The 25,957-nt window shown below is 46.6% G+C and overlaps 1 protein-coding gene across 1 annotated transcript in view; it reads left to right on the top strand.

Moving 5' to 3' along the window:
- Positions 1–25,957, top strand: part of pdzk1 (PDZ domain containing 1) — a 42,919-nt gene extending 16,962 nt beyond the window's left edge. Inside the window, exons 3-9 of the mRNA XM_072258860.1 lie at positions 47–278; positions 3,639–3,775; positions 10,654–10,849; positions 16,801–16,997; positions 18,431–18,631; positions 19,493–19,810; positions 21,577–25,957. Coding sequence (XP_072114961.1) covers positions 47–278; positions 3,639–3,775; positions 10,654–10,849; positions 16,801–16,997; positions 18,431–18,631; positions 19,493–19,810; positions 21,577–21,630 — 1,335 coding nt within the window. The 3' untranslated portion in view covers positions 21,631–25,957. The remainder of the gene's footprint in view (positions 1–46; positions 279–3,638; positions 3,776–10,653; positions 10,850–16,800; positions 16,998–18,430; positions 18,632–19,492; positions 19,811–21,576) is intronic.

The raw sequence follows: 25,957 nt of genomic DNA, 5'->3' as shown, positions 1-25,957 counted from the left end.
GGGACTGACACCTCCACCTTCTAAACTCTGCCTCCTTGTGTTTCAGGTGGTGGAAATGATCAAGAAGTCAGAATCCTCAGTCACCCTGACGGTACTGGATGCTGCCTCGTACGTTAGCGCCATGAAGCAAGGCATTGACCTGCTGCAAGTGAGCTGTGTAGACTCAGGTCCAAGCCAGCCGGCGGTGAATGGAGTCGGTGAGAAAACACACCGGCCAAGGCTCTGCTACCTGCTGAAACAAGAACGCGGCTTTGGATTCTCACTGAAAACCATCAAAGGTACAGCCTGACAAACAATGCAGTCGGAGGAGCTAGCAGACTGTTGGCCTTTGGTTCAAGAGGGGGCTAGGGGAAGGTGGTCCTACAACGTACACAGCTTTTGTCAGACAACACCGAAATGGTGATGCACCTGTGGGGAAGGAATTATTCGCCTTCAGAATGTTGGTGTTATTTCCTGTCCCTAACTGCCCCAGAGAAGGTAGGGTTGAGCTGTCTTGAATGATGCAGTCCTGCTGGTGAAGGTGCTCCCACAGGGTTGCTGAGGAGAGAGCTCCAGGATGTAGCAGTAGTGTCAATCACTCCAGCTCAGTATGATGTCCTCCTAAGGGGCTGTGTTCCCTTAATGGAGAAGGCGTATGCTTGATTTTGTTTAATGTGGACAGGCTGATGCACGGGCAGCTATCACATGGTTCTTGACCCATTAGGGTCAAGGTTTAGTCACATGGAGTGCAAGATAACTGCAGCCTTCTTCTGCCATCACTGCTGTAGGGATGTGTCATCACTTTCTGCCGGCTCCCCTTGTTGAGGTCTTGTTTGGATCACTCTTTGTCTGGAACTTCCTCCTTGACCTTACCACCACGGGCAACCCTACCAGGGGCTAAGCGCCAGATGGCGAAACTCCAGATGGCATACTCTTGGGATCTCAGGAAGTCACAAGCCTCTTCACCACCACAAGGTGATGATCCAGTGATGGCGAAGGACCAGTGATATGTTTCCAAGTACTGATAGTGTGGACTCGGAGGGGAGCCTGCAGATAGTGTTCCCTTGTGTCCGCTGCTCTGGTTCTTCTTTGTGCTAGGGCAGTGGGCTTGGGATGTTCTATATTCTGGGCTAGTAATTGTGGCCAGTTTTGTAGACAGTACACACAGTCCACTGGAGGTGTAAGGAGGAAGTGTTCAGGGTTCTGGATGGGCTGCCTACCACATAGAGTTATAGAGAAATAGGTACTACACAGACTCTTCAGCCCATCTAGTCTGTGCCAAGCTGTTATTCTGCCTAGTTCCATTGACCCACCCCTGAGCAATAGCCCTCCCATCCATGCACTTATCCAACTGTCTCTTCAACGTCGCACTGAGCCCGCATCCATCACTTCTGCTGGCATTCCACTCCACACTGCATTGCTTTGCCCTGGGAGCTATAGGACTTGTACAGTTGGGGCTTCACTCATCCAAACGGGTGGGGGGAACATTCCTCACTCTTCCCGTACAAACTTTGTGACCAGTGGAAACACGGGACTGGCCGAGTTCCCTGTCCAAGGCCTTGATGAGAGCAGTCTACGGGAGTGTACTTCCAGAGCAGATCTCAGCTATTGCAAGCCCTCTCACTGAAACCAGGGTCTGTGTTGGGGCCATACTGCAATTGACAAAGAGTTTAAACCACTCTGTAAGGTAGAGACACTATGTTTGCTTGCATTGGCTTATACATGTATGTCTTAATGAGATGCAAGTTAATTCCTAACGCTCTCCGTAAGGACCCTGTGACTATGTCAGTTTCCTCCAGGTGCTCCAGTTTCCTCCCACAATCCAAGGAAGTCTGGATAAGAGTTAGGGTCAGTAAATTGTGAGCATACGATGTTGGTGTTGGAGGTATGTCGGCTCTTGCGGGCTGCCCCCAGCATATTCTTGGACTGTGTTGATTGTTGATGCAAACGACGCACTTCACTGTATGTTTCGATGCTTTGACGTACACATGACAAATGAAATGAACCTTTAAACGTTCATCTTTAATTGGTGTGGTGAAACAGTTCTGCCTGACTCAAGTTCATGTTCAAACTTCGAAGTGAACGTTAATTCAGCCGGTCAGCTGCTGCCTTTTGCGGTTCAGGCTAGGGGCTTTCTTGTTTAATGCCAAACGTTTTAGACAAAGGAGCAAGAACTCAGCAGGTCAGGCAGCTTGTGGAGGGAAGTGGACAGCTGAGGTTTTGGGTGGCGATGAGAAGATAGAGGGGAGATAGTTGGTGCATAGAAATGGAGCAAGAGCTGGAGGATGATGGGTGGGTTGAGGGGAGGTTGGGAATAGGAACAGAGGTCGGAAGGTGATAGGTGGAGCTGACAGAGGACTGAAGACGGTGGAATTTGATAAGAGAGGAAGGTGGAGGAAGGAGCTGAGTGAGGGAGGTGGGGGGGGGGCAAATGGGAACAATGAGTGGAGCAGACCCCATGGGAGGAGTGTGTAGATGAGGGACAGATGGAGTGGGTGAAGGAGGTGAGGGAGATAGGGTGATGGGAGGAACTGGGTAAATCAGGAGGAGGGGGAAAATGGACAGAGGTTGAGCAGGTCACCAGAAGTTGGAGAATTCATTGTTCATGCAGTTGGACTGTAGATTTCCCAGGGGAGATATGAGGTGATGTTCTCAAACAGTCCTTCCAAGTGAGGCAACACCTCACCTGCGAATCTGCTGGGGTCGTCTACTGTGTCTGATGCTCCCAATGCAGCCTCCTCTACATTGGTGAGACCTGTGGTAAACTGGGGGACTGCTTCGTCGAGCACCCCTGCTCCATCCACCAAAAGTGGAACTCCCCTGTGGCCAAATCTTCTAATTGCGATTCCCATTCTGACATGTTGCTCCTTGGCCTCCTGCTGTGCCACGCTGAGGTCACCTCAGGGTGGAAGAGGAACACTTTTCATTCCTTCGGGATAGCCTCCAACTGAATATTGAGTTCCCCTTCCGGTAAAAAAAACAATTCTCTCCCTCTCCCCATATCTTCTATTCCACACTCTGGTCTCTTGCCTCTTCTCATCTGCCTACCACCTCCCCCTGGGTCCCCTCCTCCTTCCCTTTCTCCTATGATCCACGCTCCTCTCCTACCAGATTCCTTCTTCTCCAGCACGTTAACTTTCCTACTCACCTGCCTTCACCTATCACCGTCCAGCTACCCTTCTTCCCCTCTCTCCACCTTTTTTATTCTGGCACCTTCCCCCTTCCTATCCAGTCCCGAAGAAGGGGCTCAGCCCGAAACATCGACTGTTCATTCACTTCCAAAGAAGCTGCCTGACCTGCTGAGTTCCTCCAGCATTTTGCGAGCGGTGCTTCAGATTCCCAGCAGCGGCAGAACTTCTCGTGTTTCTGGTGTTCCTCTATGTTCTCCTTAGCCTCAGCCTGGCAGCTGAGTAGGCTGAGGTCAGATGGGTCAGTGTGGGAATGGGAGGGGAGGGGTTTAAATGGCTGGGTACTGGGAGGCTCAGACTACGATGACAGACAGAGTGAGGGTGCCCAGCAGAGCAGGAGCCTGCAGATGGATGAGTTCCGTTTACAAACATGACGATTTCACATTGGGACTATAAGCCTGACTCATGGGGAGCCACGGGCTTCCCGAACGACACTGCTTTGGGTCTTCACCAAGTGCTTCCTTTGTGCAGGAGTTCCTGGTCTGTTCATGATGGAAATTTCTCCCCTGGGTGCTGCTTCCATCGCTGGTGTTGAACCCAACGACCGGATCATCCAGCTGAATGGAGAAAACGTTGAGGATCTCACCCACGAGCAGATGGTGGCCAAGGTATTGGAGGGTGACCGTTCACTCTTTTGCTGAGCACAGATGGGACCATCTAAGGCTGTGGGATGTTGACAGTTCCGCCTGCTTTAAAGGGCAAGGAAATATTTGACCACACCTCAGAGATATCAGGCCCTTGCCCCTGCCCCACTGTCCCTCAGGGTTTCTAGAGCACAGCCTGTGGAGTAGTAATCACTGCTCAACTTGGCATGCAGGAAACAACTCTTCTCCCTCCCAGCAACATAGGTATCAAGTGAACGGGCTTTCTGTGAGCAGGAAGCTCAGGAACAGAGACAGCTCCCTGACTGAGGGTGGAATTGTGCTGACACTGGCTTTGTGGGAGAAGCCAGAGAGTGGTAGTAGAGAGTCGTCTCTCTGACTGGAGGCCTGTGACTACAGGTGTGCTGCTGGGATCAGTGCTGGGTCCTTTGTTGTTTGTCACCTGTATCAATGATCTGGGTGATAATGTGGTAAACTGGATCAGCAAATTTGCAGATGACACCAGGATTGGGGGTGTAATGGACAGTGAGGAAGGCTATCAGCTGGAAAAAAAGGGCTGAAAAATGGCAGACGGAATTTAAGACAGACAAGTGGGAGGTTTTGTACTTTGGTAGGACCACCCAGAGTAGGTCTTACACAGTGACTGGTCGAGCACTGAGGAGTGTAGTAGACAAGGGGATCTGCGAATATACGTATATAATTTGTTGAATGTGGTGTCACAGGCAGATAGGGTCAAAAAGAAAGCTTCTGGCACATTGGCCTTCATAAATCAATGTACTGAGTATCCGAGATGGGATGTTATATTGAAGTTATATAAGACATTGGTGAGGCCTGATTTGGAGTATTGTGTGCAGTTTCCTACTTACAGGAAAGTTGTAGACAAGATTGAAAGACTACAGAGCAAACTTACAATAACATTGCCAGGTCTGGAGAAACCGAGCTGGAAGGAAAGACTGAATGATATTGAAAAGCTGTTCTTCAGAACATAGAAGATTGAGAGGAAATTTGATAGAGGTATACAACATTATGACGGGTATCGATAAAGCAAATGCAAGCAGGCTTTTTCCGCTGAGGTTGGGTGAGACTACAATCAGAGTCATGAGCTGAGGTTGAAAGGTGGGGTTTAAGGGGAACATGAGAGGAAACGTTTTCACTCAGAGGGTCATGAGAGTGTGAAATGAGCTACCAGCCCAATTGGTCCATGTGAGCTCAATTTCAACATTTAATAGAAGTTTGGATAGGTACATGGATAGTGGGGGTACGGAGGGCTACAGTCCTGGTGCAGGTTGATGGGAGTAGGCAGTTTAAATGGTTTTGGCATGGAAAGCGGCCAGTGAGTGAGTGGGCCAGTGAAGGAATGGAGCTTTGAGGCTTTGACTCGAGAGATTCTGGCAGTTTTGGCAGTTGGTCTGTGCAATCAAGTCAATCAAGATTTGAATAGATCAGCAGAAAGCCGTTGATTTGACAATCAAGATTTGAATAGCTCAGACTCAGCAGAAAGCAGCTGATTGGGCAATTGAGGTCAGGTGACCAAGCATTTTGAAAAGCTCAAACAGATAAATAGAGGATAGCTCAAGCAAAGCGGCCAGTGAGTGAGTGGGCCAGTGAAGGAGTGGAGCTTTGACTCGAGAGGCTTCGACGAGAAGAGGCGGAGGACAAGCTAGCTCGCAGTTAGTTTTTACAATGCCTCCTGAGATGGTGATGTGCCTCTCATGTGAGATGTGGCAGTCTTGGGGGAACTCCCCTCTCCCGCAGAGTCACATATGCCAGAAGTGCATACAGCTGGGCGATTTAGAAGACCGTGTAAGGAATCTGGAGCAGCAGCTGGATGACCTTCGACTCATAAGGGAGAATGAGGCAGTCATAGATGAGAGCTACAGGGAGGTAGTCACACCTAGGCTGTCGGAAGCAGCTCGTTGGGTGACAGTCAGAGGGGGGAAAGCGAAGGTGAGCAGACAGGTAGTGCAGAGCACCCCTGTAGCCATTCCCCTGAATAATAAGTTTATCGTCCTGGATACTGTTGGCGGAGACAACCGACCAGGTGTGAGCCACGGTGGCAGGGCCTCCGGCACTGAGTCTGACCCTGTGGTGCAGAAGGGTGGGATGGAGAAGAGGAGAGCTGTCGTCATTGGAGACTCTGTAGTCAGGGGAGCAGACAGGAGATTTTGTGGACGTGAGAAGGACACCTGCATGGTTTGTTGCCTCCCAGGTGCCAGGGTCCGGGATGTCTCTGACCGGGTGCACGACATCCTGGTACGAAAGGGAAAGCAACCAGAAGTCATGGTACATGTAGGGACCAACGACATAGGCAGGAAGAGGGATGAGGTCCTGAAGAGTGAGTTTCAGGAACTAGGCAGAAGGCTGAAGAACAGGACCTCAAGGGTGGCGCTCTCAGGATTGCTGCCAGTGCTACGTGACAGTGATGGTAAGAACTGGAGGAGATGGCAGTTGAATGCGTGGCTGAGGAGTTGGTGCAGGGAGCAGGGTTTTAGATTTTTGGATCATTGGGATCTCTTCTGGGGAAGGTGGGACCTGTACAGATTGGATGGGTTGCACCTGAACTCGAGGGGGAGCAATATCCTTGCAGGTAGGTTTGCTAGCATGGTTCGGGAGGGTTTAAACTAATTTGCGAGGGGGATGGGACCCAGAGCGATAGATAGAGCAGTGAAAGAAGTGCATGGAGTAAAGCCAGATCTAACATACAGAAAACAACAGGAATTCTGCAGATGCTGGAAATTCAAGCAACACACATCAAAGTTGCTGGTGAATGCAGCAGGCCAGACAGCATCTCTAGGAAGAGGTGCAGTCGACGTTTCAGGCCGAGACCCTCTCTAACATACAGAGAGGCTTTGAGGAAAGAGAAGCAGAATAAATGGTGTAAAGACAGTAAGGTAGAAGGGCTGAAATGTGTGTACCTCAATGCAAGAAGCATCAGGAACAAAGGTGATGAACTGAGAGCTTGGATACATACATGGAATTATGATGTAGTGGCCATTACAGAGACTTGGCTGGCACCAGGGCAGGAATGGATTCTCAATATTAGTGGATTTCAGTGCTTTAAAAGGGATAGAGAGGGCGGAAAAAGGGGAGGAGGGGTGGCATTACTGGTCAGGGATACTATTACAGCTACAGAAAGGGTGGGTAATGTAGCAGGATCCTCTTTTGAGTCAGTATGGGTGGAAGTCAGGAACAGGAAGGGAGCAGTTACTCTACTGGGGCTATTCTATAGGCCCCCTGGTAGCAGCAGAGATAGAGGAGCAGACTGGGAGGCAGGTTTTGGAAAGGTGCAAAAATAACAGCGTTGTTATCATGGGTGACTTTAACTTCCCTAATATTGATTGGCGCCTGATTAATTCCAAGGGTTTAGATGGGGCAGAGTTTGTTAAGTGTGTCCAGGACAGATTCCTGTCACAGTATGTGGACAGGCCAACTAGGGGGAATGCCAGACTAGATCTGGTACTCAGTAGTGAACCGGGTCAGGTCACAGATCTCTCAGTGGGTGAGCATCTGGGGGACACTGACCACCGCTCCCTGGCCTTTAGCATTATCATGGAAAAGGATAGAATCAGAGAGGAGAGGACAATTTTTAATTGGGGAAGGGCAAATTATGAGGCAATAAGGCAAGAACTTGCGGGTGTGAATTGGGATGATGTTTTTGCAGGGAAATGTACTATGGACATGTGGTCGATGTTCAGAGATCTCTTGCGGGATGTTAGGGATAAATTTGTCCTGGTGAGGAAGATAAAGAATGGTAGGGTGAAGGAACCATGGGTGACAAGTGAGGTGGAAAATCTAGTCAAGTGGAGGAAGGCAGCATACATGAGGTTTAGGAAGCAAGGATCAGATGGGTCTATTGAGGAATATAGGGAAGCAAGAAAGGAGCTTAAGAAGGAGCTGAGAAGAGCAAGAAGGGGGCATGAGAAGGCCTTGGTGAGTAGGGTAAAGGAAAACCCCAAGGCATTCTTCAATTCTGTGAAGAAAAAAAGGATGACAGGAGTGAAGGTAGGACCGATTAGAGATAAAGGTGGGAAGATGTGCCAGGAGGCTGTGGAAGTGAGCGAGGTCCTTAATGAATACTTCTCTTCAGTATTCACCAATGAGAGGGAACTTGATGATGGTGAGGACAATATGAGTGAGGTTGATGTTCTGGAGCATGTTGATATTAAGGGAGAGAAGGTGTTGGAGTTGTTAAAATACATTAGGATGGATAAGTTCCCGGGGCCTTACGGAATATTCCCCAGGCTGCTCCACGAGGCGAGGGAAGAGATTGCTGAGCCTCTGGCTAGGATCTTTATGTCCTCGTTGTCCACGGGAATGATACCGGAGGATTGGAGGGAGGCGAATGTTGTCCCCTTGTTCAAAAAAGGTAGTAGGGACAGTCCGGGTAATTATAGACCAGTGAGCCTTACGTCTGTGGTAGGAAAGCTGTTGGAAAAGATTCTTAGAGATAGGATCTCTGGGCATTTAGAGAATCATGGTCTGATCAGGGACAGTCAGCATGGCTTTGTGAAGGGCAGATCGTGTCTAACAAGCCTGATAGAGTTCTTTGAGGAGGTGACCAGGCATATAGATGAGGGTAGTGCTGTGGATGTGATCTATATGGATCTTAGTAAGGCATTTGACAAGGTTCCATATGGTAGGCTTATTCAGAAAGTTAGAAGGCATGGGATCCAGGGAAGTTTGGTTTGAATTGGTTTGCTTGCAGAAGGCAGAGGGTGGTGGTGGAGGGAGTACATTCAGATTGGAGGATTGTGACTAGTGGTGTCCCACAAGGATCTGTTCTGGGACCTCTACTTTTCCTGATTTTTATTAACGACCTGGATGTGGGGGTAGAAGGGTGGGTTGGCAAGTTTGCAGACGACACAAAGGTTGGTGGTGTTGTAGGTAGTGTAGAGGATTGTCGAAGATTGCAGAGAGACATTGATAGGATGCAGAAGTGGGCTGAGAAGTGGCAGATGGAGTTCAACCCGGAGAAGTGTGAGGTGGTACACTTTGGAAGGACAAACTCCAAGGCAGAGTACAAAGTAAATGGCAGGATACTTGGTAGTGTGGAGGAGCAGAGGGATCTGGGGGTACATGTCCACAGATCCCTGAAAGTTGCCTCACAGGTGGATAGGGTAGTTAAGAAAGCTTATGGAGTGTTAGCTTTCATAAGTCGAGGGATAGAGTTTAAGAGTTGTGATGTAATGATGCAGCTCTATAAAACTCTGGTTAGGCCACACTTGGAGTACTGTGTCCAGTTCTGGTCGCCCCACTATAGGAAGGATGTGGAAGCATTGGAAAGGGTACGGGGGAGATTTACCAGATTGCTGCCTGGTTTAGAGAGTATGCATTATGATCAGAGATTAAGGGAGCTGGCGCTTTACTCTTTGGAGAGAAGGAGGATGAGGGGAGATATGATAGAGGTGTACAAGATAATAAGAGGAATAGATAGAGTGGATAGCTAGCGCCTCTTCCCCGGGGCACCACTGCTCAATACAAGAGGACATGGCTTTAAGGTAAGGGGTGGGAAGTTCAAGGGGGATATTAGAGGAAGGTTTTTTACTCAGAGTGGTTGGTGTGTGGAATGCACTCCCTGAGTCAGTGGTGGAGGCAGATACACTAGAGAAGTTTAAGAGACTACTAGACAGGTGTATGGAGGAATTTAAGGTGGGGGCTTATATGGGAGGCAGGGTTTGAGGGTCGGCACAACATTGTGAGCCGAAAGGCCTCTGTACTGTGCTGTACTATTCTATTGTTCTATTGTCTAGATGGGCCAAAGGGCCTGTTTCTGTGCTGTACTCCTCCATGACTCTATGATGTCACAGAGTAGTTCGGCAAATATGGCTCCCAAGCTTACCACTGTAGAGAATGTAATTTTCAATTCCTTTTATCTTAATGGTCTGCTGACTAGATTGACTGACACTGTCATTACTGAAGGAGAATAGTTCTTTGAGAACTGATGTAGTAACGTTGTAAAGATATTTATCATAGAGAGTTCAGTCAGTAGAGGGAAGGCCTTTCCTCGGGTAGTTAACCTCAGCAGGGCTGACTGGCAAGGAACCTGTTCAATGTTCAGGATTTAGACAACAAAAAAATGTTTATTTCGACTTTGCTGGACCAAATCCAGATCCTGAAGCACCAGGATTCCTCAGAGCAAGTGTAGTTCTCGGAGCTGTGACTGATCACCACACTGTCCTGCCTTCCAAATCTGTCCTTAATGCTGTATCCTGATGCACCAGTCAGCGTTCCCCACGTTTTATAATTTATAAATGCAGATCCAATGTGGAAAAATCGGTGGCAATATCTGAGGATATAATACCCTGGGGATTACATTCTACCAGTACTAACCCTGGCGATCACACATTGTCAGTACTGACCCTGGGGATCACATACCATCATACTGACCCTGGGGATTATATATCACGAGTACTGACCCTGGGGATCATATACCATCAGTACTGACCCTGGCGATCACATACTGTCAGTACTGACCCTGGAGATCATACATCACCAGTACTGACCCTGGGGATCACATAAAGTACTAACCCTGGGAATCATATACCATGAGTACTGACCCTGGGGATCATATATCACCAGTACTGACCCTAGGGATCATATATCATGAGTACTGACCCTGGGGATCACATATGAAATACTGACCCTGGGGATTATATACAAAGGGTACTGACTCTGGGGATCACATACGAAATACTGACCCTGGGGATTAGATACAAAGGGTACTGACCCTGGGGATTATATACAAAGGGTACTGACTCTGGGGACTGCAGAAGTCTGAGTGCTCTACAGAAAGAAATTCTTTCTCTCTATGTTGCTGCCTGTGACTGGACGTTCCTATATGGGACACCGGGTTTCTGATTGCCGCTCCTGCTAATCTGTTGCAGATGAAGTCTTCAGGGATCAACATGGTGCTCCTGCTGATCGATGAAGCCTCGGATAAATACTTCAAGAGCAGATCGGTCCCGGTTGTGGCATCGATGGCGAGTGTGAAAGGGCTCCCTCTCAAGCCGCGGATAGTGGAGTTAACCAAGGAGGCATCAGGATATGGGTTCTTCCTGAGGATGGAGCAGGGCCACCAGGGTACGACATCCAGGTGTTATTTGCATGTATGCTCCTCGTATTGAGACTCCCACCAGGAAACGGGACTCCAATTGGCCTCTCGGACTCCTTCCCTGTGCAAGTTCTACCCCGATGGGGGCTGCAGAGGAGGGATCAGATGCCAGGACTGGTGATTTCTGCTGCTTCTGGTCTCCTACAAACCCCTACCCACCACATCCGCTGTATTTATTACCCTCTGTTCCTGACTCCCAGCTTCACAGTGTGCCTTTTTTAAATTCCTCAAATTCTAAATGTCTCCATTCACAAATCCCTCCATGTTTGAAGCCACCCAATTCTGTTCCCTCCTGCAGCCCCCGTTTCCTCTTCAGAGCTGGCTTTTTTGAGCAACCCACAGCTATTTATTCACTCACTGGCAGCCGTACCTTCAGCAGCTCTGTAACTCCCTCCCTGTACCCTTCCTTCTCTCTCTCCTCCTTCCTAAAGATCTTTCTTTTGACCAAAGCCTTTGTGCTTTTGCTCTTTGGCCCTTACATTTCCTTGAGTGGCCCTGTGTCAGTTCTTTCTTGAATTGGCTTAAAATATTTAGATTTAGATTTTTAGATTATGAGAACACTCAGTCCTCTTTTATTGTCATTTAGAAATGCATACATGCATTAAGAAATGATATAATGTTTCTCTGGAGTGATATCACAGAAAACAGGACAAACCAAAGACTAACACTGACAGAACCACATAATTATAACATACAGTTACAGCAGTGCAAAGCAATACCATAATTTGATGAAGAACAAACCATGGGCACGGTAAAAAAAAGTCTCAAAAGTCCCCGAGTCCTTGATAGCAGGCAACAAAAGGGAGAAACTCCCTGCCATAAACCTCCAGGCACCGTCAACTTGCCAATGCCTTGGAAGCAGCCAACCACAGCCGACACTGAGTCCATCCGTCCGAAAACTTCGAGCTTCTGACCAGCCTCTCCAATACAGCCTCCCAAGCGCCATCCTCTGCCAAGCGCCTTTGACCTCGTCCTGGTCGCCGAAACAAGCAAAGCTGAGGATTTCGGGGCCTTCTGCTCCGGAGATTCCGGTTACCACACAGTGGCATCGGCAGCGAAGCGGGCATTTCAGAAGTTTTCCAGATGTTCCTCCGTACTCTCATGTCTGTCTCTATCAAATCAGAATTTTGCACAGTCCCCTACTTGACAGATAACAGATATTCATCACCAGAAAGGCCGCACGCGCCGTCGTCACGCCACCATCTTCTCCTCTTCCCTATGTACTGTGCAATTTACTGACTTGGTTCTTGGCAGAGATTCCTACACCTTTTGAATATATCTAGCAACTGGAAGGCAGATGGCTGGGGGATTAATTTTACAAATTGCTGCACAGTTGGGTAGTAATAGACTATAGAACACAGAACATAGAATATTACAGCACAGTGCAGGCCCTCTGGCTCAAAATGTTGTGCTGACCCCTTTTAACCTTCTCCAAGATCAATCTTTACCCGTCCCTCCCACATATCCCCCCATTTTTTGCATCCATGTGCCCATTTAAGAGTCTCTTAAATATCCCCAATGCTCCTTGCATTGACACACAAAGCCTTCAGGCACTCTTTTACAACTCTTTCAGCATAATTGTATAAGGGCTAAGAGAGTTGTAAAAGAGCGCCTGAAGGCTTTGTGTGTCAATGCAAGGAGCATTCGTAATAAGGTGGATGAATTGAAAGTGCAGATTGTTATTAATGATTATGATATAGTTGGGATCACAGAGACATGGCTCCAGGGTGACCAAGGATGGGAGCTCAACGTTCAGGGATATTCAATATTCAGGAGGGATAGACATGAAGGAAGGGGAGGTGGGGTGGCGTTGCTGGTTAAAGAAGAGATTAGTGCAATAGAAAGGAAGGACATAAGCCGGGAAGATGTGGAATCGATATGGGTAGAGCTGCGTAACACTAAGGGGCAGAAGACGCTGGTGGGAGTTGTGTACAGGCCACCTAACAGTAGTAGTGAGGTCGGAGATGGTATTAAACAGGAAATTAGAAATGTGTGCAATAAAGGAACAGCAGTTATAATGGGTGACTTCAATCTACATGTAGATTGGGTGAACCAAATTGGTAAAGGTGCTGAGGAAGAGGATTTCTTGGAATGTATGCGGGATGGTTTTTTGAACCAACATGTTGAGGAACCAACTAGACAGCAGGCTATTCTGGACTGGGTTTTGAGCAATGAGGAAGGGTTAATTAGCGATCTTGTCGTGAGAGGCCCCTTGGGTAAGAGTGACCATAATATGGTGGAATTCTTCATTAAGATGGAGAGTAACATAGTTAATTCAGAAACAAAGTTTCTGAACTTAAAGAGGGGTAACTTTGAAGGTATGAGACGTGAATTAGCTAAGATAGACTGGCAAATGACACTTAAAGGATTGACAGTGGATATGCAATGGCAAGCATTTAAAGGTTTCATGGATGAACTGCAACAAATGTTCATCCCAGTTTGGCAAAAGAATAAATCAAGGAAGGTAGTGCACCCGTGGCTGACAAGAGAAATTAGGGATAGTATCAATTCCAAAGAAGCAGCATACAAATTAGCCAGAGAAAGTGGCTCACCTGAGGACTGGGAGAAATTCAGAGTTCAGCAGAGGAGGACAAAGGGCTTAATTAGGAAGGGGAAAAAAGATTATGAGAGAAAACTGGCAGGCAACATAAAAACAGACTGTAAAAGCTTTTATAGATATGTAAAAAGGAAAAGACTGGTAAAGACAAATGTAGGTTCCCTGCAGGCAGAAACAGGTGAATTGATTATGGGGAGCAAGGACATGGCAGACCAATTGAATAATTACTTTGGTTCTGTCTTCACTAAGGAGGACATAAATAATCTTCCAGAAATAGTAGGGGACAGAGGGTCCAGTGAGATGGAGGAACTGAGCGAAATACATGTTAGTAGGGAAGTGGTGTTAGGTAAATTGAAGGGATTGAAGGCAGATAAATCCCCAGGGCCAGATGGTCTGCATCCCAGGGTGCTTAAGGAAGTAGCCCAAGAAATAGTGGATGCATTAGTGATAATTTTTCAAAACTTGTTAGATTCTGGACTAGTTCCTGAGGATTGGAGGGTGGCTCATGTAACTCCACTTTTTAAAAAAGGAGGGAGAGAGAAACCGGGGAATTATAGACCGGTTAGCCTAACGTCGGTGGTGGGGAAACTGCTGGAGTCAGTTATCAAGGATGTGATAACAGCACATTTGGAAAGCGGTGAAATGATCGGACAAAGTCAGCATGGATTTGTGAAAGGAAAATCATGTCTGACGAACCTCATAGAATTTTTTGAGGATGTAACTAGTAGAGTGGATAGGGGAGAACCAGTGGATGTGGTATATTTGGATTTTCAGAAGGCTTTTGACAAGGTCCCACACAGGAGATTAGTGTGCAAACTTAAAGCACACAGTATTGGGGGTAAGGTATTGGTGTGGGTGGAGAGTTGGTTAGCAGACAGGAAGCAAAGAGTGGGAATAAACGGGACCTTTTCAGAATGGCAGGCGGTGACTAGTGGGGTACCGCAAGGCTCAGTGCTGGGACCCCAGTTGTTTACAATATATATTAATGACTTGGATGAGGGAATTAAATGCAGCATCTCCAAGTTTGCGGATGACACGAAGCTGGGTGGCAGTGTTAGCTGTGAGGAGGATGCTAAGAGGATGCAGGGTGACTTGGATAGGTTGGGTGAGTGGGCAAATTCATGGCAGATGCAATTTAATGTGGATAAATGTGAAGTTATCCACTTTGGTGGCAAAAATAGGAAAACAGATTATTATCTGAATGGTGGCTGATTGGGAAAAGGGGAGGTGCAACGTGACCTGGGTGTCATTATACACCAGTCATTGAAAGTGGGCATGCAGGTACAGCAGGCGGTGAAAAAGGCGAATGGTATGCTGGCACTTATAGCGAGAGGATTTGAGTACAGGAGCAGGGAGGTACTACTGCAGTTGTACAAGGCCTTGGTGAGACCACACCTGGAGTATTGTGTGCAGTTTTGGTCCCCTAATCTGAGGAAAGACATCCTTGCCATAGAGGGAGTACAGAGAAGGTTCACCAGATTGATTCCTGGGATGGCAGGACTTTCATATGAAGAAAGACTGGATGAACTGGGCTTGTACTCGTTGGAATTTAGAAGATTGAGGGGGGATCTGATTGAAACGTATAAGATCCTAAAGGAATTGGACAGGCTAGATGCAGGAAGATTGTTCCCAATGTTGGGGAAGTCCAGAACGAGGGGTCACAGTTTGAGGATAGAGGGGAAGCCTTTTAGGACCGAGATTAGGAAAAACTTCTTCACACAGAGAGTGGTGAATCTGTGGAATTCTCTGCCACAGGAAACAGTTGAGGCCAGTTCATTGGCTATATTTAAGAGGGAGTTAGATATGGCCCTTGTGGCTACGGGGGTCAGGGGGTATGGAGGGAAGGCTGGGGCGGTGTTCTGAGTTGGATGATCAGCCATGATCATAATAAATGGCGGTGCAGGCTCGAAGGGCCGAATGGCCTACTCCTGCACCTATTTTCTATGTTTTTCTATGTTTCTATGTATCTGCCACTACCACCATGCCTGATAGTACGTTGCACACACCTACCACTCTCTGTGTAAAAAATTTACCTCTGACATCCTCCACTGTACATTCCTCAACCAGCTTAAAATTACGCCCCCTCCTATTAGCCATTTCAGCCGTGGGAAAAAGTCTTTGGCAGTCCACTCTGCCTAAGCCTATTATAATTTTATACAGCTTTATCAAGTCACCTCTCATCCTCTTTCACTCCAAAGAAAAATAGCCCTAGCTCACTCAAGCTGTTCTCAGAAGACATACTCTCTAATCCAGGCAACATCCTGGAAAATCTCCACAATCACTTGTAACAAGTGACCCATGAAACCTCCTCCTCAGCTTCTCAACCCACTCTCCAAGCTCACAATTTGGCTGAGAACCGGAGAAACAGGAGGAGACCAACAGCTCCTTGTGTGTTTCTGCCAGGCAATAAGATCCTGACTCACCGTGCCACCTACCTGCTTTTGTCCACATCCCTCAAGAAAGGTGGCAGAAGTCTGTCGATTCCTGATTTGAAACAAACCTCTGGTCCAACTGTTTTTCAAGGAACTGTGTTTTAAAATGCTCACCATTTTGCTCATTGGTCTAAATCCCATAACACAACTGCCAGTTTGTTTAATCTCCCTTGTGGTCCACACCTTGTCCAAGAAGAGCCATGGCTGGCAGCTGTACGTAAGGATGAATAATCAGCCCAGAATGTCTGTCAGATTAAAACCAGGGGCACTGCCCAGTGCCTCCAGACTAATTTCCAACTACCCACCAGCAGGCACCCATCGTTGGCACTGCTCTCAGGTTTTAAAATTTATTCAAACTTTTCCTTACCAAATCTGCGTGCCAGTGACAAGGCCAGAGTTTATCACCCATCCCCAACTCTCCCTTGAGCTGCCATCTTGAACTGCTGCAGTCATTCTGATGAACTTGCCAGCAAGGGGGAGGCCTTGCTGTTTTTAATGGAGGAGGTCATGGGTTTAAGTGAAGCAATGCTACATATTTCCAAAGTCAGGATATGGGAACCTACAGGCGGCAGTGTTCCTGTATGGCCTCTGCCTCGTCCTTATTGGTGGGAAAGGTGGGTTTGGGAAGGAGATGTCGGAGCATTTTGTAGATGGTACACACTGCCGCCATTGTGCGCTGGTGGTGGAGGGTATGAATGTTTAAGATGGTGGAGGAGGTGCTAATTGAGTGGATTTCTTGAGATCTGTTGGAGGTGCACGCACCCAGGCAAGTGGGGAGTATTCCATCATAGTCCTGACTTGTGCCTTGTGTTTGAGGGGAAAAGCCTGGAAGTGTCAGGAGCTGACGGTTGCTGCTGGAATCCCAGCCTCTGACTTGCTCCTGTAGACAGAGTCTGTGGTGCATTGATAATTTTCTTTTGCAAACTTCCAGGTCACTTCATCAGGGCAATTGATCCAAACAGCCCAGCAGAAAAGGCGGGTCTAGCTGATGGGGATATTCTGATTGCTGTGAATGGGACAAGCGTGGAACAGCTCGATCACGAGAGTGTGGTTGAAATGATAAAGAAATGTGGGAACAAGACCACGTTCCTTGTTGCCGACAACGTAACAAACAAGCTTTACAAACAGGTAGGTGTTTCAATCAACCAAAGAGACAAGGGCAAATGAGAAAAGCTGTTCACCCACACTGGATGGTAACCCCAGGACCGGGAATTGCTGTCACATTCCAATTCATCCTTGTAGGTCCTGGTGGGTCCCTTTGGACAGTAATTCACTCCCAACTGGGAACTGTTGTCTCTGAGCCTCATTCCAGAGACCTGAGCACAAACGTACTGATGGCAGAGGCACAAAGATACTGCAGACGCTGGAAACTGGAGCAACACGTGATCTCCAGAAGGGGAGATGTTCAGTGTAAAGCGAAGGGGAATGGTCTCAAAGCAGTCTGAGGGTGATTGGTGGAGCCAGGAAGTGGGAAAAATAGTTGGCAGGTTCCGCCAGGTAGGGGAGAGGAGCAGGGTTAGAGTTGGGGACAGAGGCAGGCGGATAATAGACGGTGGCAGAGAGGGAATGAGAAATGAGAGGTGGGTGCTGTGAGCTGGGGAGAGGGGTGAGTGGACGTTGGAGGCAGCTGCTGCTCAGTCAGCAGGAACACTGCGGTCTCCCAGTGCTGGAGACCAAGTGATGGAGGAGAGAACAGGAACCACTGGGGGGAGGGGGATCGGGAGCTGGGACCAGGACAAGATGATGGGGGGCGGGGGGTGGGGATGGGTTGGGATGAGGAGTGAGCCTGTGGGAGAGCTGTGTGTGTACTGGGTAGAAGGGGAGTGGGGTGCAGATGGGTGGGGAAAGAGACAAAAATGAGGAGCAGAGTTAAGGAGATGGTGTGGGTGGGTTACCTGACACCGGAAAGTTCATTGCTCATGTCTCACGTACAAAATACTGGAGTAACTCAGCAGGTTATGCTGTCTATGAACTCATGCAGGTCTATGAACTCGACATTTTGGGCCGAAACCCTTCAGCAAATCCTCCCTTCATGAGTCCTGATGAAGGGTCTCTGTCCAACATGTCGGCTGTTTCTTCCCCTCCACAGATGCTGCCTGAACCGCTGAGTTCCTCCAGCATTTTGCCTGTGTTGCTGAAGATTTCCGGTATCCGCAGTATCTCATTTGTCAATGTTCATGCCATTGGGTTGTAGACTACCTAGGATGAACATGAGGTGCTGTTCCTCAAGTGCTGATAAACACTGTCCCAGTGTGGTCAAGGAGACACTACACCAGGGCTCTGTGTATCCTGTAAGGTGGAAGTATGAGATCCCATCGCTGTGATGTTGAAGAAGAACAGAAGAGTTCTCTCTGATGTCCTGGTCTAGTGCTTTCTCTCAATCATGTACATTTACTTGAGTCAGGACATTTACTACAAGATAGCTTTACTGGTGTGATTGCATAGAAGATTGAGTATCACTGGTAATAATTAAATGTAAATAGTCATTACCATCACTGGTAATAAAGGGAAGGTTAATTGAACCAGTTATGTTTAATGCTTGCCTTAATGTTCAATCCCAGGCTGGCATTTCTCCACTCCTCTACTGGAGTGAAGTGCATGAGTCGCCCTGTGCAGAGGACGTCGAAGCGCCAGCGGAGAGGCAGAGGACAGAGGCTGATCCGTCAGCCGATACCAAACTTTTCCACCTCATCAAAGGCCCAGAAGGGTTTGGCTTCACCATCGATGCCGTCCGGGGTTCACAGGGGCAGTCTATTAGAGAGGTAAATGACACATTTCACCAAATGTTTCGATGTGTATGCAACAAATAAAGCTTATCTTTTCTGATGAAGGGTCTCAGCCGGAAAAGTTTATTACTCTCCATAGACGCTGCCTGACTTGCTGAGTTCCTCCAGCATCTTGAATGTGTTGCTCTGGATCTCCAGTACCTGCAGAATCTCTTGTACTTAAGCTTATCCCTCTAGTTTTTTTTTAGGTAGGAACAGTCCGTGAATGCCTGGTCACTACCTCCTTATTCATATTTTGTACTATTTATTTATTTTACAACTTATAGTAATTTTTATGCTATGCACTGTACTGCGATTGCAAAACAACAGATTTCACGAGCTGTCAGTGATAATAAACATGATTCCGATTCTGCTACTGCTTGGGAGAGTGGGGGTTGGGGGTTGGGGGTAAGGGGTAAAGGAGAAAGTCTGCTGCTGCCTGGCCTGCTGAGCTCCTCCAGCATTTTGTGTGTGTTGTTCGGATTTCCAGCATCCGCAAATTTTCTCTTGTCTGTCGTAAGCTCTGTATGTTGATTCCCCTCTTGGACCTTTGCAGTAGATACCTTTGAAAAGAGAATCTCATTCCTTAGAAAAGGCTAAGAAAATCATTAAACTGTGGATGTTGGAAATAGGAAATAACCAGAGCACCTGGAGAAAATCCACATGGTCACGGGTAGAACATACCAACTCCTTACAGACCATGGTGAAACTGAACTTGTGCATTATGCTAACTGCTACTCTACCCTACCACCCCTACTCAGCGTTCCCAGTATGGTCCTTTTGAATCCACTCGACCAGCCTTTCGGGCAGTGTGTTCCAGGTCTGGCCGTGTGAAAACTTTTCCCTTTTGTCTTCCAGGTTGTCACAGGAAGCCCAGCCAGTGAGGCTGGCCTGGAAGTGCATGACATCCTGATAGAAGTGAACGGCAACAGTGTGGAGACGGACACACACAGTGAGCTGGTGGAGAGAATCAACAGCTGTGGGGACCAGCTGAGCTTGCTTGTGATCAGAAAAGAAGGGTCGGAGCACCTCAAAGCCTCGGAGGCGCCTGCGTCTTTACCAGCAATCCCTGAGCCAACGCCCAAGTCCACGGGCACCCTCAATGACATCCAAGAGGAGAGCAAAGCTGAGGAGGCAGCAGAGGCTGATGAACTCACCCGGAAGGCAGGAGAGCAGGTATATCACTAGCCGCAGCTTGCATCCCAGTGGGATCTTAGCATGGCTTCAGCAGCCCGCTGTGGTGCAGAAGCAAGTCAAGGTGCCTGTGTACACGTTAGGGTGGGTCGCCAAGAGTTTGCTCAGGGAAGTTTTAGTTGGAGAGTGCTGAGAGGGTTCAGGAGTGAAATCCAGCACCTAGAGCAGGGAATCAGGGTTGTGCATAATCCCAAAATTACAGCACATTTATCGCAGAGAAAGAAGCCATTCTGCCCAAACCAGGTTCACGAGAATGAATCCGGAAATGAAAGGTTAACATATGCGGTGTGTTTGATGGTGCTAGGCTGGAGTTTAGAAAAATGGGGGGGGGGGAACTAATTGAATATTGGATATTCAAAGCCTAGATAGAATGGACCATGGAGAGGATGTTTGCTTTAGTCGGGGAGTCTAGGACCAAAGAGCAGTCTCAGAATACAAGGACATCCCTTTCATACAGAGATGAAGAGGAATTTCTTTATCCAAATGGTGGCGAATCTGTGGAATTCATTGCCACAGGTGGCTGCGAAGGACAAATTATTAGGTATATTTAAAGTGGAAGCTGATAAATTCTTGATTAATAAGGGTGTCAAAGGTTAGGGGGAGAAGGCAGGAGAATGGGTAGAAACATAGGAAGCCTACAGCACAATACAGCCCACAAAGCTGTGCCGAACATGTCCTCACCTTAGAAATTGCCTAGGCTTACCCACAGCCCTCTATTTTTCTAAGCTCCATGTACCTATCCAGGAGTCTCTTAAAAGACCCTATCGTTTCTGCCTCCACCACCTCCGCTGGCAGCCCATTCCACGCACTCACCACTTTCTGCGTAAAAAAAACTTACCCCTGACATCTCCTCTGTACCTACTTCCAAGCACCTTAAAACTATGCCCTCTTGTGCTAGCCGTTTCAGGCCTGGGAAAAAGCCTCTGACTATCCACATGATCAATGCCTCTCATCATCTTATGCACCTTTATCAGGTCACCTCTCATCTTCCGTCACTCAAAGGAGAAAAGGTCGAGTTCGCTCAACCTATTCTCATAAGGCATGCTCCCCAATCCAGGTAACATCCTTGTAAATCTCCTCTGCACCCTTTCTATGGTTTCCACATCCTTCCTGTAGTGAGGCAACCAGAACTGAGCACAATACTCCAAGTGGGGTCTGACCAGGGTCCTATGTAGCTGCAACATTACCTCTCGGCTCCCATGATTGATAAAGGCCAATGCACCATATGCCTTCTTAACCACGGAGTCAACCCGCGCAGCATGTACAAGAGGGTTAATAAATCAGCCACAATGGAATGGCAGAGCAGACTTGATGGGCTGAATGGCCTAATTCTGCTCCTGTGTCTCATGGTCTTTGCTCCATGTGCTTCCTCTTATCATTCACCATGTCACAGTGTATCCATTCCTTTCTCCTTTCACAGGGGATACCTCAGAGAGGAGGGATGACTCGGGCCACAGAGCATCTAATCAGCCAAAGGGGATTGCAAAAGGGGTTATTGCTGGATTGGGAAACAGTGCAGCTCAGTGTGCCCCAGGGTGACAAATGACTATAACTTGGTGCCAGCACGAGGAATTCTGCAGATGCTGGAAATTCAAGCAACACACATCAAAGTTGCTGGTGAACGCAGCAGGCCAGGCAGCATCTCTGGGAAGAGGTGCAGTCGACTGTACCTCTTCCTAGAGATGCTGCCTGGCCTGATAATTTGGTGCCAGTTTGGACGCAACACTCTTTATTTTTTTTTTTTACAGGACAAGCCCTCCTCCTCAGCTGAAGACGATTCAGATGATGATACACAAATGTGAAAGGATTATAAAGGAAACGTACACAGCCAAAGCACATCATCACCACTTCAGTAACTGTGACTTCATAATCACATAATCATAAGTACAGTTTTCTTAAGAAAATTCCCTACATTTTTGAAGTAATAATGCTCAATGTAAGAATTTATAAAATTTAAGTATTGTATCTCACATCACAATTGACAATTATGTGTGTCAGTGATCTAATTAGCCCTTGTCTCTCAATCCTAAAATTCTGTCCTCTACCTCGCGTATTTAACCAAATAGTTTCTGAACATTACTGTAGAACTGCTTCCAGCAGACCAGTGTGCGAGTTTCTCTGTGAGTTAACAAGTCAAAATGCACACAGTCGTACTTGGTGAACCATGAACCTTTTCAACAGCTCCATGTATCGTGTTACAACAGTCCTAAAGAGCAGGAATGGTCATCTATACAAACTGGCCATAGAGATATTTAGAAAGGTGACCTAAAGCTTAACCAAGTGGTACATTTTCAGTGGAAATAAAAAATAAAAAATCAGATTCTGGAATCCTTTAACAAAATCAGAAAATACTGGAAAATCTCAGCAGGTTAGGCAGCATCTGGGGAAAGAGGTGCATGCACATAGTCAACATCTCAGATTAGCAATCCCTCCCTAGTATGTTTTAAAGTTAGTCCTGAAAGGGAGGAATGGTAGAGAACCAAAGGCAATTCTGGAGTTTGGGCCACAGAGGCCCTGTAAACTATCATTGGCCAAATCCCTGGAAAACAGCTCTGGCTTTTGGAGGTTTGCTGGAAGTAATTCCTACAATATACTGAGGGATAGACAATGTCAGTATCCCTGTAATATATACAGAGAAGCATAACACATTAGGGTTAAGTATACTCTAGCATATTACAGGGATACAAATCATTTCCAATGTCAAACCAAACCAATTCCTAATATACTCAAGGCTACTTGGCTGTCTCAACACGACTGGAGTGATCACCAGGTTTGAGTTTTAAATAAAATATTGGTATACCTTTGTAAGGGACAAAATTCAATGTAAAACCAGTGGAACAATTAATCCACAGCCCATTGTACAGGTCGATGGATTCTCCTTCTCTCTTGTTGATGAGTCACTGACCAAGAGACCACCCAATCATCAGGTGGTATGCCTTGGTAGTAGTGTTCTTTGAAACTGTTGTGATGACTGTACTTCATTTCATTGGTTACTTTTGGAGATCCTGCAGGAATGAAAATCACCATATAAAAAATTTACACTTATGAATATGCCTCATTAATTGCTCATATATTCAATGGATAACACTGGCTGAAGTGTAGTACACTTACATGAATCACTCCACATTGAAGGACGTTGCCTAACTTAATGAAATTTCTTATAACCTGGAAGAGGTTTGTACGTTCTCCCCGTGACTGCATGAATTTCCTCCCACATCTGAGAGATTTAGGGTTTGGATTAGTGAGTTTACGGGCATGCTGTGATGGTGCTGGAAGCATGGCGACTCTTGCAAACTGCCCCTACCCCAATCGTCATGGATTTGATTTGATTTGATGCAATGGACGCATTTCACTGCTTTGATGTTTTCAAGTACTGTAACAATTAAAAAGCTAGTCTTTACTCTTTATTTGATCCAATTTCCCAATGTCCATTATCTTCACACCATTGACTGGCCTCCATCAATCTCCTTGACTAATGATACAGGAACAGAAGGCCATTCAGCCCCTCAAAACTTCCTTCCATATTATTGAATGATGGTTGATCTGTATGTCTACAGCATCTCACTGATTGTCTCACTCCCCCTTATTGCTCTCCCCTGCCAGTACCTGCACAGTCCGAGCTTCTGGTTTTGAGAGAGAGTTCCTTAATTACACTACCCTTTTATTTAGCCTAATTCTGTTCCTGTGTCTTATGGAGAGGGCAGGAGATTGGTGCCAAGAGGGAAATGGATCAGCCACCATGAAATGACGGAGCATACTCGATCAGTCAAATGGCCTATTTCTGCTCCTACATCTTGGGTTTTATGTTCCTGGATTTTACGTTGAACTGTTAAATCTGTAGTGACCAATCTGTAAACAAATCATGCTGCCAGCTCAATACCCACAAGCTATACAATACAAACATTTGTACAGCAGGGAGATGAGAATATCCTTTTAAAACTAATCTATCAAATTAAGATGAATGCACATGGTGTAGCCTTTGAGTTTTTTTCATATTCTTTTGCAATATTTTCAACAAGATTAACACCTGCCTCCTCAGAAAAGGAGCCTTGCATTATAGGAACTGGAGGATTAAGAGTACCCCAGAAAGGTAATGGGGGAAATATAAAGCTTACCCAAGCTGCAGGATCAGGAAAAGCTTCCTGATTGTACCTGATCAGCTGCAAGTTTAAAGCTCTCCTTCCTTCACTGCTGGAAGTGTTTTTTTTCTCTTCTTTTTACCTTAACCAATCAGTTAAACATGAAGTATAAACCAAGTAGCTTACTTTGGCACAGAGGAGGCTGAGCTGGAGAAAATTATGAGAAACCTTTACAGGAAGGCCCATTTCACTTAGCCAACTAGTCAAGTACCTCAGGTTTTGCACTGAGAGAACGATTAGAGAAGAGACGAAGGAACACTTTTCACCCTGAGGGTGACAGAGATTTGGAACTCACTGCCCGGCAGAAACCTGAATCAGATAACAGCCCACTCCACGGTCATAGTCATTTAGATCACATTTTCCTATTCTAATGTTTGGTCTGAACAACAACTGAACCTCTGGACCACATCAGCTTTGTCAACCAGCACACTCAAAGATCAGCCATATGACCTCCTCCTGTTCAGTAATTTCTAATCACTCTCCAAATACCTCACCCAGAGCACTTCATTTTCCAAAAAGAAACACAAGTTGAGTCTATGGAAATTTAACCCCTTCAGCACCAGTGTGAACCTTTCTAACAGGTGGAGTGATCTTCAGAGGATGGTGTAGGGGCAGGGTTGAGGCTGACAGATTGACAGATCATTAGGGATGAAAGTCCTTTATACAGAAAGAGGTAGGTGCCTAGAATGTGCTGCCAGGAAGCAGATCTAAAAGAGACATTCAAGTGGCTTTTATATCAGCACATGAACATGCAGCAAAAAGAATTAACTTAATATGGCATTATATTTGGCATGGCCATGGTGCACTGTAGGGGATGTCTCTGTGCTGTACCATTCTATGTTAAGCCATGAGGACTCGATATGTGGACAGGGCTTGTGCTCCTGTCACTGTACAAAACTTCGGGCCCCTTATCTTAGAAAGGATGTGCTGCAACTGGAGAGGATTCAAAGGAGGTTCACAAAAATGATTCCAGGATTGAATGGCTTGTCATATGAAGAGCGTTTGATGACTCTAGGGCCTGTATTCATTGGAATTCAGAAGAATGAGGGGTGACCTCATTGAAACCTATCGAATGGTGGAAGGCCTTGATAGAGTGGATGTGGGGAGGTTGTTTCCTGTGGTGGGAGAGTCTAAGATCAGAGGACACACCTTCAGAATAGAGAGGCGTCCTTTTAGAACAGAAATGAGGAGGAATTTCTTCTGCCAGAGTGTGGTGAATCTGTGGAATTCTTTGCCACAGGCAGCTGTGGAGGCCAAGTCTATGTATATTTAAGGCAGAGGTAGATAGATTCTTGATTGGTCAGAACATGACGTGATACAGGGAGGAGGCAAATTGGATCAGCCATGATGAAATGGTGGTGCAGACTCAATGGGCCAAATGGCCTAATTCTGCTCCTACATTTTACGGTCTTACGTAGGTTAAAATGTTAAAATGTAGGCTGCTGCTCTAGGCAGCAAAATAATCTTCAAACTTAAGTCTGGCCCTGTCCTATTTCTTTTAGGAGTCCTGGAAATCTGGAAACCTGTCCTAAATGGTGTGGTGCCGCGGGTGGTGTGAGAAAAACAGATGCCAGTGGAAATTGAGACCAAGTAAAATTTTTGTTAGGGATTCAAGGTTATGCTCCATTGTTCAGGTCTCTCCCTCGAGGGATCTTAACTTCAACTAGATCACATAAACATCTTTAGTACTCAAAGGATCACAACCATATTATAAAATATGGCACAAAAGGTGGGTAAATGAGGTTAAGGTAGATTCAATTTAATAGTCTAAGAGGAGGTTTTGCTCCTTCTGTTCCTATCAGCTCAGGAAACACCCATCCATGCAGTACAATTGTTTCAGATTCATGAATGCAATGTTGAGGTCCAAGCTACATAATTATATGCTGTATTTATGATTTTTTTTCTGTAAATAGAAACAACAAACTTTCAATGGACAAAACTTGTATCTTTGATTTATTTTATGAATAAAAATGGGCAACTTAATTTAAAA

Source organism: Mobula birostris, chromosome 5 (assembly GCF_030028105.1).
Source record: "Mobula birostris isolate sMobBir1 chromosome 5, sMobBir1.hap1, whole genome shotgun sequence".
Taxonomy (NCBI): domain Eukaryota; kingdom Metazoa; phylum Chordata; class Chondrichthyes; order Myliobatiformes; family Myliobatidae; genus Mobula; species Mobula birostris.
This window is presented reverse-complemented; position numbering and strand designations above follow the sequence as displayed.